The 16,656-nt window shown below is 21.7% G+C and overlaps 5 protein-coding genes across 5 annotated transcripts; 3 read left to right on the top strand and 2 right to left on the bottom strand.

The window, feature by feature from the left end:
* Nucleotides 1-526: 526 nt before the first annotated feature.
* Nucleotides 527-1,351, top strand: PY17X_0704300 (SNARE protein, putative; the record flags this gene model as incomplete). Its single annotated transcript, XM_022955475.1, has 1 exon — nucleotides 527-1,351. One exon carries the CDS (start codon nucleotides 527-529, stop codon nucleotides 1,349-1,351), a length of 825 nt encoding a protein of 274 aa, XP_022811751.1.
* Nucleotides 1,352-2,322: 971 nt separating this feature from the next.
* Nucleotides 2,323-6,045, bottom strand: PY17X_0704400 (ubiquitin conjugation factor E4 B, putative; the record flags this gene model as incomplete). The annotated part of the gene is made up of 1 exon (XM_719953.1): nucleotides 2,323-6,045. The coding sequence occupies one exon, from the start codon at nucleotides 6,043-6,045 to the stop codon at nucleotides 2,323-2,325; it is 3,723 nt and encodes a 1,240-aa protein (XP_725046.1).
* A 2,244-nt stretch (nucleotides 6,046-8,289) lies between these two features.
* On the top strand, nucleotides 8,290-10,298 carry PY17X_0704500 (dehydrodolichyl diphosphate synthetase, putative; the record flags this gene model as incomplete). The annotated part of the gene is made up of 8 exons (XM_022955476.1): nucleotides 8,290-8,303; nucleotides 8,431-8,486; nucleotides 8,618-8,709; nucleotides 8,926-9,068; nucleotides 9,218-9,334; nucleotides 9,489-9,740; nucleotides 9,880-9,982; nucleotides 10,155-10,298. 8 exons carry the CDS (start codon nucleotides 8,290-8,292, stop codon nucleotides 10,296-10,298), a joined length of 921 nt encoding a protein of 306 aa, XP_022811752.1.
* Nucleotides 10,299-10,853: 555 nt separating this feature from the next.
* Nucleotides 10,854-11,978, bottom strand: PY17X_0704600 (SPRY domain, putative; the record flags this gene model as incomplete). Its single annotated transcript, XM_022955477.1, has 1 exon — nucleotides 10,854-11,978. One exon carries the CDS (start codon nucleotides 11,976-11,978, stop codon nucleotides 10,854-10,856), a length of 1,125 nt encoding a protein of 374 aa, XP_022811753.1.
* A 2,010-nt stretch (nucleotides 11,979-13,988) lies between these two features.
* On the top strand, nucleotides 13,989-15,311 carry PY17X_0704700 (hydrolase; the record flags this gene model as incomplete). The annotated part of the gene is made up of 1 exon (XM_720952.2): nucleotides 13,989-15,311. One exon carries the CDS (start codon nucleotides 13,989-13,991, stop codon nucleotides 15,309-15,311), a length of 1,323 nt encoding a protein of 440 aa, XP_726045.2.
* Between the last annotated feature and the right edge of the window lie 1,345 nt (nucleotides 15,312-16,656).

Raw genomic sequence — 16,656 nt, forward strand, 5'->3', positions numbered from 1 at the left:
TTCCAATTTTTAAAACCACAACTTAACCACTCATTATTTAATTTATATCCTTATTCTATTCCTTTGCATATTAAAAAAAAAAATATATATACGTATATAATATGTATGTATAAAATAAAGTTTCTGCGAAGGAAAAATTTATTTGCATATTATGCAATAGCAAATAGTTATCCTATTTAGCTACTATTTTATTTTTTTATATTATATATAGTATGTGAATATTTGTCAGGAAATATAATACATTTACATGTTTTATTTCCGATGTAAAACAATTAATAACACATCCTCAGCCCCAAGTTAAGGATACCTTATCCATATATTTATACATCCATATATTTATACATCCACAGATTTATACATCCATATATTTATACATCCCCACATTTATATATCCCCATATTTATACGTCCCCACATTTATATATCCCCACATTTATATATCCCCACATTTATATATATAATTTTTCTTAACTTATGAGTGCTGGAAAAAGAAAGAAGAAATTTCCAAAAATAAAAATACCACCAAAATGTACATAATTTCAGATGGCGATGGGGAATACTCTAATAGCTTATATAGTGAAGAAATAGAAAGCAAAACAAATAGTGAAAAACAATCGATTTATCATGAAAATGATTATGAAAGTAGTGATGAAAATTTAATAGATGGTGAAAATGAAATCGAAGTATTTTTATATGTTTGTACAGCATTAATAGATGATGCTGAGATATTAGTAAAAAGCAGTTTTTTTGATAGAGATCTAGATATATCAGCTGATTATATAATAAAAAAAATTTTAGTTGCTACAAAAAAAAAAATTAATAATTGTAATAAAAAAATACTTAACTGGGATAATCGAACTATATATTTTATAATTTGTAATGAAAAAAAATTAGCTTTTTTTTTAATTGGGTTGGATACAAAAGCATATTTTAAAAATTATGTTTTTGAATTTTTAAAAAAATTAGAAATATGCATAAAATCAGATTTATTTTATAACCAAAATTATAATACAAATAATATCAACCCATCCAAGTTATATACCATGCAGTCTTATATGAGGAAGACGCTCAGAAATTTAAACAAATGTTGTAAAGATGAAAAAATATTAGCTGTTAAACAAAAATTAAATAAAATAAATTCGGTCATGAATAATCATATAGACAAATTGTATGAGTCCAGAGGAAACATCAAAGCATTACAATATAAAACTGAAGATATGTCAAAAAATACTTTAAATTTTGCTCAAAATAGCAAAAAATTAAAAAGATTCATGTTTTTTAAATATTGGAAAACATATGCATTTTTGGCTTGTTTTGTTATTGTCGGATTTAAGATATATCGGTCTCTTTGACTCCAACTTCTGAAACTATATACATATACACACATATATATATATATATATGCTTTTTTCAACTTCCTGGTATTTCATTCATTTCCTTGAATTAGGCAAGATTACACACATTAGCATACACAGACACTGTCATATTACATGCCTGTGTTTTTTTTTTATTTGTTTCATACTTGTATTACCTACAAATTTGACTTTTCATTTTTAATACAACAATTTTTTCAGTTTAAAACATAAATATTTTTTAGTTTTCCATATATTCATTTTTTTTTGACTTTATTTGGATTTAATGCATACATTTTTTTTAACGAGCTAGCCATTTAACATATAAAATGGTTATTTAAAAAAAAAAAAAAAAAAAAAAAAACATATTTTTTTTTCTTCATAAAATATAGCTATTTAATACACACTTAATAATTTCGTTCATAAATATTATCATTGAACTTTTCGAATTTAAAGCAAGGTAAATAATTTGAGTAAAAAAATTATTATTAGCTAGCGTATTTCTACATATATAAAGTTTATGATGTATGCACTTCTCAATATGCATATAGATTAAAAAAAAAACGAAGTCAATAATAAAAAAAATAGCTGCCCCCTAAATGCAACTATATTTTAAAATAAATCAGTCATTTAGAATAAACTGAATAAATAAAAATAATATAATAAAACGGGAATAATAACAGAATATAGTGTATCAAAACATAGGCACATATTGCCATTTGTTGAAAAAATCGAGGAAGTGCATATATTCTAAAATTCGTTATCTCATTAATGTTAAGCGCAATAAAATTTCCTATTTATAATGCACAAAATTGAAGCGTAATAATATAGCCTCATGTATGCATATTTTTAATAAAGATATAAAATCTTTTAATATTCATATAAAACGTATATACAAAACTTCGAATATGATTTTTTTGTTTAATTTGATTTATATTCATTATAATTTGTAATAAATTTAAATATTCAAACTAATCAAATTCATTTTTGTTAATATTAGAATCTGTCTCTTCCTTTTTTTCGTCTATTTTGACCACTCCTTCATTTGGATCCATATCTGCATCAAGATCAACATTTTTTTTTTTTTTTTTTTTCATTTTTTCTTCTTTCAACTTATTAACATAATTTTGTATTTCTTCTTTCAATTCTGGCATAGGAACTAATTGCTCTTTTGAAAGAGGAGCTCTATTAAATGGATCATTAGGTTCACTCATTAAATGTCTTTCAATATTTTTCCTATCTATAACAATACCAGATGTTGGTAATAAAACTGGGTCAAACATTATATCTTGTAAAATAGGATCTAAAAATTTTTCTGGTATATCACTTGTATCATCAAATAATTCAACTTCATCTTTCATATCAATAATATTTTGACAAAATAATTTAAATTTGTTTAAATCTTCTTTATTTAATAAGCTTTCTCTTTTACATATATAATATGCTTTGTTAAAAATTTCTTGTTTATAATATCTGCCTTCATTAGCTATTTCTCTTATTAATAAATCTTGATAATCTTTTTCTAAATTTAATAAATATAGATATGATTCTACTATACTGGTTAACCATAATTGAGGTCTGAAATTATATTGTTCCATATTTTTTACTTTTATATTTAAACTTTTATGTCCTACTAAATAATCAAAATAACAATTTAAACATGTAACTATTTGTGTTAATATAGTATTTGATGTTACAATGTTTATTGGATAATTTTTGCATAATAAATTTAAAAATACACAAGATTCATAACAATATGTTATTATCATTTTTGTTCTAGCTGCTAAATTTGACATGCTTTCATTTGAAATATCTGATCCACCTCCAGATCCGTTATCTTCTCTTTCTTCATTATATTCTTCATTTTCATAATTTATATTAAAACTATTTTCATAACGATCTCTTTCTCCATCAAATTCATTTAATACATCATCTTCATCTACATCTTCTACATCTCTTCGATTTCTATTTCGTCTATCTATATTATTATTTTGATTAGAATTTCCTTCTTCATTTTGTGAATTTCCATTTCTTTCTCCTCTAATTGTACTAGAACCCATTCTTGATGTCTCTTTAGCTTTTTTTTTATTTTCTCTCCTTTTTATTTCTGATAAATATGAAACAACTTCTTCAACCAAAAAGTTTACATCATTTAACAATAAATGAATTAAATGTACAAACAAATTATTATTATTTATAATTAATTGAGTAAATTGATTTACATATATTTTATTAAAAAAAAAACTATTCAAATTCTCAACAATACGCAAACGAGTTTGCATTCTTTCTGTATATTCTCCTTTTTGTGAAGAAATAAAAACATTTGTTAATGATTTTATAATATATTTTTTTGTCAAATCTGATTCTTCAATTATAGATTTTAAATTATCTGATTTATATAAATATGTAAATGTTTTAGGAGCTGATTCACATCTTAAATGGATACTTTTTATATGTTTTTCACTAAGCATTGTAAAAATTGTAAGTGCTAAAAATAAATCTAAATTTATATATGACATAAAAGTTTCATGATTTTGTGTTTTAAATGTGTCTAATTCATATAATAAAAATATTATTTCAAATATGTCACTTAAAAAAAATGTTGGAATTATAGAAAATTGTGGAGATGCACATAAATTATTTTCAGAGTTAGTATCTCCATTTTCTCTTTCCAATTCATTATCATTTCTTGTATTTCCACTTCTATCATTATTAGATGTATCTTCTTCAGTTGTATTGGATTCTATATTAGTTCCTGTGTTTCGATGATTAGCTGATTTGGTTTTCTCGTTATTTGATTCATTAGGAGGTGGACAAACTTTCAAAACTAGCTGTGAATAGTTTCCTTTATGTTCATCCAAATATGATTTCATAGATGCATCTAAATTACCATCACGGTCATATAAATAAACTACATTTAAAATGTAACTCATACATAAATTCAAAAATTTGAATAAAAGTTGAGCAAAACGAGAATTGTATAAAAATATTTTCCATGTATGTATATTCATATAATAAATATTTTTATCTTTAGCATTTGAAACCCCATGAACTATTCTAATAAATTCATCTATCGAGGGTTTAAGAAAAACACTTAAAGCTTTATATGTCATCCAAAATATACAAGTAATAAATTTAGGTTCTTTTTTAAAACTTTCAAAATTTTTTACTTTATTTTTTATTTTTTCAACATTAGATATTTCTTCAAATGAAGATTGGTTAGTTATATTTTTTAAAATAAATCCAGAAAATGGGTCATCTCTTAAAAAAAAATATAAATCTAAATCATTAATTTTGTTAATAGTTATAGGCTCACATAAGCATAATAATACCCATAAAATATTTAAGCAAAAACCATATGAATTTTCTCCTAATAATTTTAAAAATAAACCATATGAATTATCTAAAGATTGTGGATAAGTTGAATAATGATACATTATTTTGGTTTTTTTTTCATTCGATATTAATATACAATTTAACCATAGCAAAACCCTTTTTTTGCTTTCATTACTACCTTTTAATAAATTTTTAATTATTTCAACACAATTTTCTAAAATCCAATTTGTATCTCCTCTTAATACAGTATATATATTTTTCAAACTAGCTAATGTCATTTTATTTAAACTATTTGTTGTATTATTATAAAAATATTTATACATTGCAATTTCTTCTTTATTTTTTATATTTGGCATAGTTATTATTGTAGGTGATATAAGTCTTCCTAATAAACTATTTAATTGTAAATTATAACCACATCCTCCAATTTCTTTATCATTACTATTTTTTCCATTTTTATCGAATCCGTATATTTTGCTTGACTCATTTGCATCTACTTTATCATTTGCATCTACTTTATCATTTGCATCTACTTTATCATTTGCATCCACTTTATCATTTGCATCTACGTTATCATTTGCATCTACTTTATCATTGTCCAATTTTTGTTTTCCATCCTTTTGAGAATCTTCAATTTTGAAATGAGGTTGTGATAAAAGAGTATCCTTTACTCTATCCTTTAAATTAAGGTATAAAAATATTGATTTATTATTAACAACCAAATCAGCTAATTGCTTAAAACTTGATATAAATTTTAAAAGTACTGCTACATCATTTTTAGGATATATTAAATTTCTAGAATTTAAATTTTCTAAAATTATATCTATTATTGGATTAAAAAATTTATTTAATTGTTTATTATTTTCATTCTCAGTTTTATCATTTTCTTCAATTACAGACAATAATTTTTTTAAAAACCTAGATGTACAAGATCCTTTTAGGAACTCATAGAATACGTTTATTCTTTCTTTATATGATATTTTTACATTTGGATATACATCTAAATTTTCTAAATATATTATTGTACTATTTATTATTTGATCTAATATTTCATTTGTTATATTTTCTATAAATTTACAATCTATATTTAAACTTTTAAAAAAATTCTTATCTTGTAATCTAACAGAACAAGAGCATAAATAACTTAAACAGTTTTTTTTTTGTTTATGCAAACTTGCTATTTTATGTATTAATATAAAATATAAATTATCTACTTTAAAATATAATTCATCATTATTTTCTTTTAATTCATTTTCATATGACTCAAGATGAAACTTGGTGTTATTTGCCCCTTCCTTTTTTAAACATATTTGAAACGTATTTTGAATTAAATTATCTTCTTTCACACTATCCAACATTATTTTATATTCACGTGCTCATATATATATATACTTACATACACATTCCTTTATCCCTGATTCGGTATAACTCAAATAGATATGTACTATATCGTTGTGTGTATACCTTATCTTTGTCTTTACAATGTATATATCTATCTATATATCTATCTATATATATATATATATATATATGTATATATGTATAATATGTATATGCATATATTGTGATAAGTTCGGAATAAAAAATAGCAAATATATTTAACTAGCTATTAAAAGGATATATCTAAATAAACACTATACTTTATGTGTGCATTTTTTTTTATTTCTTATTATGTGCTTTCCTTCATTGAAACTCTTTCAAAAAAAAAACATTTTTATTTTTATCTTGTTTCTTTATTAATTTATTTCATCATTATATATTGTTTTATTCGTTTTTTTTTTGCTTCATAATATCCGTATAGATATATAATTAAACTTGTTAAATTAAAAAATATAAATAATAATGTTATGTATACAAAAAAATATAAATTAATTTACAAAAATTATAAAATAAAATAAAAAAAATGGCATACTATTACAAAAATCACAACATTCCAATGCCTAAATTTAAACGCTATTTCATTTTTTTTTTTTTTTTTTTTTAATTTACATATATTTTTTTAATTCGTTTTCCTCCTTGTATATATTATATATATATACATACATACCCAGTTCATACTTTATTTCTATTTTTTGTTAATATATTTTCCTATCTCATTTATAGTTATAATAATATATTATTGCAATTCCCCAGTTCTATTTAATAAGGTTATTTTTTTAAATATAATAAATAATGGTTAAGTTGAATATGTATATATGTGCGTAGATATGCATATATAATATATTGCAAATAAATAAGTATAAAGTATTTATTTACCTTACTCAATGTAATATATAAAAATATGTTCACAATAAAAATTATATGGAAAAAAATCGATATCTACATTTGGCTATTTCCTTATCATTTTTTTTTCTTTTTTTCTCATATCTTTCTATATTCTTATAATTACCATTTTCATACAAAAATAAATTAAATCATTTTAAAAATAAAATCCAATAAAATAAAAAAAAAATTATATTATACGACTTTTAATACCATAGGAAATGCAAGTACACACATGTAAGTATATTGAAACCAGCTGGATAGTTTAATCGAGCTTGGTCATACATCTATTATATCAGGTATGAATATGTCAACCTCTTCACACATATATATGTATATGTATATATTTATAAAGTGGAAAATATACACAACTAATCTATAAAGGCAAATTGTGTATTTGAACAAGTTGATAAAATAATTTTTTTTTTTTTTTTAATATTTTTATTTATCATATTTTTATCCTAATATACAATTCATTTCCAATCTTTATCTTCATTCATAATTTGACTTAACCAAAAGAAACTATATCTTTTTTTATTTTATATGTACAGGTCATATACATAAAAATATATGTGAATGTAATATAACAAAGCACAAAATAATATGAACATTAATGCCAAAATCTGTCTATATTATATTCAATTACGTTCAATATATTTTAATAATGAGAAAAAAAAAACCAACTTTTTTCATCATTTCTCTATTAGTTTACAACCACATTATTCTTAAGAAAAATTATATATATATATATATATGTATATGTATGTATATGTATGTATATGTATGGATATTTGGGAAAATCGAAAGTTCCATTCTCTACTTAATTTACTAAAAATATATTCCCATTTATTTTCCAGGGTTTATATATCTTAAAACTAAAGGTAATACTATTATTATTAAAAAAAAAATTAAAATAAAATCCCCCAAAAAAAATATAATACACTTTTAGTTCATTATAAATATCAATTCACTCTTAAAACTAAGAAATGTTATCCATTTATTTATTTGTTTATTCTTTTGCTTAGTTTATTTTCCAATAAAATGTATACATATTATAGGGATATATAATAAGAGAATTTTATGGGCTATCCATGTATCCATTCTTTGATATTTTTAACTCTGTTCATATTCAAATTTTTCGTTTTTATAATTTGATATATTATATAAAAAATATTTATCCATATTATATACACACTTATATTATCCATACTATATAACTAAAATAAATATACCCATTTAAAATATTAATAAAATGTTAGATCATATTGTTTTATTATTTTTTTTTATCCATATTTTCCATCTATAGGAAATATAAAGAGTGAATGTAATAGTTTAGAACAATGGCTCTCAATATGTAATAAGAATGTTTATAAAAAAAAAGGAAAAAAAAAGAAAAAAAAAAGAAAAAAAATATTCATAGTTAAACGATATATAATTTAACGCTTTAATATACCTATAAATATATTTTTTTTTGTTTTTAGAATTGAAAGAATAATAACTTCGCTCTTACGCAACCATACCAATATTAAACACTTATGTAAACTAAACAAAAAAAAAAAAACATTAATAAAACATGGAAACATTTTCATATGTCCTTTATGTTTTTTTCACACATTCTTTTTACATTTTACTTATTATCTCTTACTTAATCATTTTTATATATTCAAGCGATTATCATGGATGGAAATAGACGATTTGCAAAACAGATGGGGTTGCACACATCCATAGGCCATTACTTGGGATCGAAAAATTTAATACATGTTATTTTACATATATACATAAAATGTATCTTTGTATTGATATAATTTATCAATGTCTATGTGCTACATTTAGAGGCCCATGTTTCACCTGTTTATTTACATACATGAAAAACAATTTAAATAAAAATAAAATATATATATATGTATGTATATATATATGTATATATCCTTACGTGCGTATACTCGCACATTTATTTCCTTATTTTGTTTAAATAGATTATAGAATTATGTATCCAATTAAATATAAAGATTTTATCAGTTTTCGCATTCTCCTTACTAAACTATAATAGAAGTCCAGAAGAAATTCATATTCTTTTTTACCTAAATCTTTTTTTTTTGATAAATGAAGAATATTTTTTGTAAGTTTAAAATGGAAAACAAAATTGATCAACTCATAAATAGTTAGCCATTCTCAAAAATGGCTTTCTATATATAGTTTTTTTTTTTTTTTTTTTTTTTTTTTTTTAAATCACTAAATATTCATATTAAATATATATAATTTTAACAGAAAGTTTGTTAAACAAAATAAAATACGAATAAGAGTTATCGGGAATTTGTCTTATATCAATGAAGCATATAGAGAAATCATACACAATACTGAAGAAAAAACAAAACACCATGACAAGTAGAAACTTAAAAAACAGATAACATTCAATGGTCATGTCAATATATATATATATATATGAAGTAGTAACATATGGATCGAATAATAATTTATTTCGATCGATAAAATCTTCAAATAAATTATGTATATAACCTTTTCTGTTTTTTTTTTATAGTTTTACCCTCAATATATTTTTTTCATACACAAGTCGAAACGAAATGAACCTATGTAAAATAAACCCGAATTTATATTTTGACTCTTATAAGGACTTACTAAAAAAACGAAACATTAATTATTCCTGTGCAAATTCGAACGATTCGGATAAAACAAATATTCAAATAAATCCTAAAATAAAAAATACACAGATTTCTCAAGTGCAATGTAATTGCGGAAAAGCTTGTTCTTTAGATGAAAATCAAATTAAAATGTACAGAATAAATAAAAACTAAAAAATATATATAATTGGAATTATTCATATTTTTTCCTATTTTTTCCTATTTTTTCATAATTTTTCATACTTTTTCTTATTCTTTCGTACTTTTTCTATTATTTTTCCCAATATTTAGATTAAATTACCACAATAAGTTGCTAACTGCCGATTTACCCCCACCAGACATTTTAATAAGAACATCAGGTGAACAAAGATTGTCTGATTTTATGTTATATCAGGTTAAACAATAATAAAAAAAAATACATTATTTCATATTAATATTAATGTCTACATTTATAAATATAACATTTTTATCTTATATCCTTCTAATAATTTATGATAATTTGCAACAATGCACATGTCGGAATTTTCCTATCCCGTTTATTTTTATTTGTTTGATTATTTTTATAGATATCGGAATTTACCGAAATATACTTTATTGATGATTACTGGCCGTTATTTAATTTTTTGAAATTTACATACGTGATCTTACATTACACAATTTTTCGAACATCCAAAAATTTTTTTTCGTATTCAAATCCTTGCCAACACTAGGTTTTTGTTTATTCAAAAACCAAATCGCTATTATATAATTTTTAAGAAAACTTTTTTAATATTTAAAAAAAATTGTTTTGTTATTAAATATGATTGTACATTCATAAATAAGGTATATTAAAAAATAATAGTCAACAATAAAACAATTGGGACGAGTAATAAATTGATACAAAAACAAATTTACAAACACGCAATGGTGCATCCAAACATATATACACAATGCATATGTATTATATAGAGCCTATTTTATAATAATACAATAAAAAATAAAATAATTAAGAATAAAATAAATTAAAAAATAAAAAAATTAAGAATAAAATAAATTAAAAAATAAGGTAAATTAAAAAAGACATGAGGAATATTACAAAGGAATTATAAACGGTTTATAAAATGGGATATATCCTAAAAATATATATTAAATTGTTTGATTATCAAAATTAATGTGTGTGCATTCTGCCCCATACAAAACAAATAATCGTAATAAAATATGACCATATTAAGAAAAACATGAACAATTCAGGTAGTTTATAATTATTTCTTCGCATTTTTTTTTTTTTACAAAATAATTGGCGGGTCCATATATATACATGGTACATAATCATTTAAATGACGATATGTGAATTTTGGCCCTAAGTTAATTTTAGCAGAAGCTCCCATATATAAGCTAACCGACGGATGATAAAATCCTTCATAAATATCAATAAATGCATTTTTTTTTATTTGACCATTTAAGGAAAAAAATATAAAAGAGCCATAATTTTTCTTTAATATAGGTGGGTTTTTTGGATCGCATAAAATTCCATTTTGTAAATATTCATAAAGTTTTTTATCTGATCGTGGATCAAAAGTATAACTATTTTTATTTTTTAAATTAATGTAACATCCAATTATATCACCAACTTTAATAGGTTCCATACAATCATAACTTATTGAATTATTAAATATTTTTCCATTTTTACTATTAACACAATAACTATATTTATCAGTTCCTATTGGATAATCATATCTCATATATCTACAAGCAAATCCAACTCTTACATATGGGTTTACTTTTAAAATTGTATCTTTATAACCCAAGAAATTAGATTTATGTACAGGCTCTTCAATTTTTATTTCATAATACCATTTACCTACATCCGCCCCATTATTAACAAAAACACTAGACCAGCCTTTATCTCCGTAACATGTAAGTTTATCGCTACTTAAACTAATACAACTATCTTTATATTTCGTTGAAAATGTCACATTGTTTTTATTTCGATATTTTCTATAATCTATATAATATTTATAATTTTCCTTTTTTAATTCTTTTGATTCTTCTAACACATTAATATTATCCCTTTTCGTATGTTCATTATTACTATTATTTCCAATCTTATCGGCTTTATCATTATTTTTATTTATTTTATCTGCATTTTTTTCATGTCCTGATTCATAACTATTATTTAAGCATTGATTTTTATTGTCTTTTTCCATATTTTTAACATATTCATTTTCATCTCCATTTTGATGCATTTTTTGTATCTCTGATTTGTCTTCATCTAATGGTTCAATTTTCCTTTTTTTATTAAACCTACTAATATCATTTGCTTCATTTTTTTCATCTAAGTTTTTTATGTTAGTGTTACTGTATTCTGCACTTTTATTTGTTGTTACAGAATTTTCCTTATTTTGTTCCATTTTAATAATTAAATCATTATTATTCTTTGATCTAACTTTTTTATTGCTTGATATAGTACCTTTTTGTTTGTATTGTCTTTAATTTTAATATATTTTTAGCTATTTTTTATTTTAATCATGATAGGTCTTAATATATTGCATAATTTAGATAATATATTTTTTATTTTTGGGGGGTAACCAGTTTTATACCCTTAATTATTTTCTCAATAATTATTTCATAAAATTTGGGTGATAAGTCATACATAATTTAATTTTTATGTTAAACGTTTTAAATCTTTACTCTCTTATTCGGTACATTTGTTTAAAAACTTAATCTTTTTGCTAAATATAAATACACATGTATTTTACACATATATATTATATATCTTAAAAAAAAAAAAATAAAAACCTTATAATGTATGTGAATAGAATTGACATATATGTATATAATTCTCTGGATTATATTTCAAAAAATTAAAATATATTATTCTTAGTTTTTTCATTTTTTCACATTACTCGACTGTGAATATAAAATAAGTTATAATTTTATAATTTGCAAAAATTACGATTTCCTTACTATAAAAGTAGGCATACCCCCATAAAATATATTTACACAATGTACCAATTGTTCCAAATATAAATGAAAAAAATATAAAATAAAATAAAATAATAATAAAACAATAAAACAATAAAACATGAACAAAGAATCAATAACTTATCTTTAAGAACATAAAATTAAAACCATCACTTTTTACTAAAAATTGCCAAAAAGTTAAATATCGAGGAAAAAACAAAACTTTAATAAAAATAAAAGCCTATAAAACATTTTCCTTTTTATGCTATAAGTGTTATTTATTTAAAAATTTCATGGGTGTTATTTAGAATTTAAACGACATATTTCGAGCACTAGGGCTAATATAAGTTTGGGAATACATAATCTCAATTTTCTTACATTTATATACATATAATATATAACACTGTGTGCGCACATATTGTTAGCATATTTCACTGACTCTAAAATGTGAAAAATATATATATATATATAACCTTCCTCGATATTATTAGGCAAATATTAAATGCTTTTTATTCATATTCCTTTTCCCATTTTTATTTTTCTTTCCTATTGAATTAGGCGACATATAGCACTGAACTATTTTGCCATTAAACCGTATACTAATATTGCTTATATACTATGTATTTTTATTCTGCTATTTTAATTTTCGCTATCCTGTTATTTATTTTACTTTATTACTATATATTTCATTGTTTAGTTTTTATACTAATATTATATTTTTTTAATTATCCATAAAATTATTTCTTATATCAAGTGTGCAATTGAATATTTTATTTTCGACAAAAAATATGGTTTAATTTTATAGATATGATTTCCCCTATTTTTTTATTTTATTAGTATATTTGTAAAAAAAAAAAAAAAAAAAGGATAAACGGGATAATGTACACATTTATTTTCCACACTTATTTGTTAATTAAAATTTTATTTTTATAATTTTTTTTTAAATTGTCAAATTAATTTGCAATTGTTAATTATATATTTACACATTTAAACGGTTAGATAGATTATACTTGTAAAACAGCATAAATTAAAAAAATTATAAAATTATAAAATGTAAAATTCCCATCGCATTTTATTTATTATATATTTTAGCCTAATAACTTATATGATCATTATATATACAGATGATTTCATTCAATTGTTTATGTAGATTTGTTTAAAAACATGTTTAATTAAAACTTATAATTTTTTTTTATGTATTTGTTTTCATAGAATGTTTAGTTATCTTCCCCCTGTCTTAACTCCTCAATGCTTATCTAAGCAACAAACATTTTATATCAATAAATGAGAAAATTCAATATATGTATATATATATATATAGTGAAAATTATGACAATTTATTTGGTAAATTATATAAGTTAAAAAGGTGATTTTTTTACTCATCCTCAAAAATACGACGTTAATACTTTTTGATATTAAACAAAAAAAAAAAAGTGAAAAAAAACAATTCTCAAAATATGTCACAACGACACAAAGTTGAAATAAAAGACAATAATAACAAAGAGTGCAATAATAGTGATATATTAAAAGAATCAAAGATCCGAGAAATGAAGAAAGACAATTGTAGAAATGAAAGTGAAATAAACGAAAAGAATAGCACAAATGAAAAACGAACTTACAAAACAATTTTTAAAAATATAATTTCACCAAAAAATGATAATATGGACTATGATGTAAAAGATTGGCATGATAAAAAAAAAAAAAAAAAAAAAAAAAAAAAATCGAAGAATGAGAATGAAATAGCGAAAGATGAAAAAGATAATAATAATAATAATGATGATGATGATGAAAAGTTTATTACATACAAAATACCAAAATATTTAAGGAAAAGAAATATCAAATGCCCATTTATATATAAACAAGTATTTTATGGAAAATATGGTATAGTAAACTATGATCTACAAGGAAGTAATAAAGAAACTTTAGTTATAACTTTTCATGGATTAAATGGTACTAACTTAACATTTTTAGAAATTCAAAAAATATTAATTCGATATAAATTTCAAGTTCTTAATTTTGATTTATATGGGCATGGATTATCTGCATGCCCAAAATATAATCATAGAAATAAAACATATGGTATTGATTTTTTTTTATCTCAAACTGAAGAATTATTAACTCATTTAAATTTATTAGACAGAAATTTTTATTTGATTGGATTTTCTATGGGTTGTATTATTGCTACTAACTTTGCAAAAAAATATATTAAGCAAGTAAAAAAAATTATTTTAATATCACCTGTTGGGGCTTTAGAAAAAAAACCATTTTTAGTAAAACTATTAAAAATTTTCCCATGCATAATTAACATGTCCTCTTTCTTTATGTTACCATATCTTATTTCAAAACGAAATTTCAAAAAAAAAAAAACGAAGATTTCCAATGATATGGATTCAGAAGATGAAGCATCCTATTATATGTATAATCGAATAATGTGGCAAGCTTTTGCTAAAAAAAATATTACTCATTCTATTTTAGGATGTATTAATAACTTAAAAATGTGGAGTTCCCATGAAATATTTAAAGAAGTTGGCCTACATCATATACCCGTTTTAATTTTATGTGGAGATAAAGATAATATATGTAGTGTACATGTACTTAAAAATACATCTAAGCTTTTTGCTAATTCTCATCTAATCATATTTAAAAATGCTTCGCATCTAGTTCTTGTAGATAAAAGCAGAGAAATTAATTCATGTGTTCTTATATTTTTCCTATCCTCAAATAATACAAATTTGAAAGCATGCCAACATATGTTTCCAGTTGATAATATAGAAACATAATTTTATTTGAAGATATTTATTTTATATGTTCTTTTTGGAATTGTTTTTTTTTTTTTTTTTATACATTATATACAAATATTATAAGGATAATTAATGGAATAATATCCCCTCTATTTTTATTATAATAATTTACATAAAGTATTTTCTTAATTTATTTTTTTATACAAAATATATGTTTTATTATGCTGGGGATGCATACTATTATATTCTGTACTTTTTTTTGCTTCTTTTAAAAAAATATCTATTTACATAAATCACATATTTTAATATATTATGATATATCTTATTGTTTTAATGACCAATTTGGTGTTTGAATATTTATTAATTTAATTTATATTTTTTGTATTTTTCAAAATGATACTATACAAAATTTACGATACATAGTAAATATATAAATATTATATATGTTAGAATTTTTCTCATGAATTTTTTTTTATATGATATCAAATTATATTTTGGGGGGGGTTAAAAAAAACACATTTTTCAATTTTTTTACAAACTATTTTTCAATCTTTTTACAAGCTATTTTTCAATCTTTTTACAAGCTATTTTTCAATCTTTTTACAAGCTATTTTTCAATCTTTTTACAAGCTATTTTTCAATCTTTTTACAAGCTATTTTTCAATCTTTTTACAAGCTATTTTTCAATCTTTTTACAAGCTATTTTTCAATCTTTTTACAAGCTATTTTTCAATTTTTTTTAAGTTCATTTTTCAATTTATTTATCTTAATGTGTGTTTTTTGAAAACAACAATGAAATTAAAAGAGTATAAGCATACTGTATATTTTGATTGTATGTATTTCATGGCATTTTATTTGCAGTTTTTTATTTATGTTATTCCATAGAATTATAAGTAAATAATACAATACAAGTAAATAATGTAAATAATATAAATGAATAATATAAATAATTCCAAATGAATAATATAAATGAAAAATTCCAAATGAAGAACTTTTGCATTTTACAGTTGCAACATATTTCCAAAGCATATTAAAAATTATGCCTTTTCAGTTTCGTATTATTTCACATTTTAAGCACAAACAATTTACTCAAATGCATAATTTACAGTCCAATATTAAATGCGTCTATAACGATCATTATATACGATTGAATATAAATAGACATTAAAATGGTTTTTTTAGCGAATATAAACAGGTTAAAAATACTATTATCATATATGTTATATATTATTTTGTTTAAAGAATGTATAGTATATACAATGGGCGTGTGTATTGGTGTACTCCTTTTGACGGTTACAACAGTACAACAGTAAATAATATTTTCCTCAATAATATTTAATAAATATTTATTTGAACATATTTTCCTATTAACATATATAACATT

Source organism: Plasmodium yoelii (genome assembly GCF_900002385.2).
Source record: "Plasmodium yoelii strain 17X genome assembly, chromosome: 7".
Classification (NCBI taxonomy): domain Eukaryota; phylum Apicomplexa; class Aconoidasida; order Haemosporida; family Plasmodiidae; genus Plasmodium; species Plasmodium yoelii.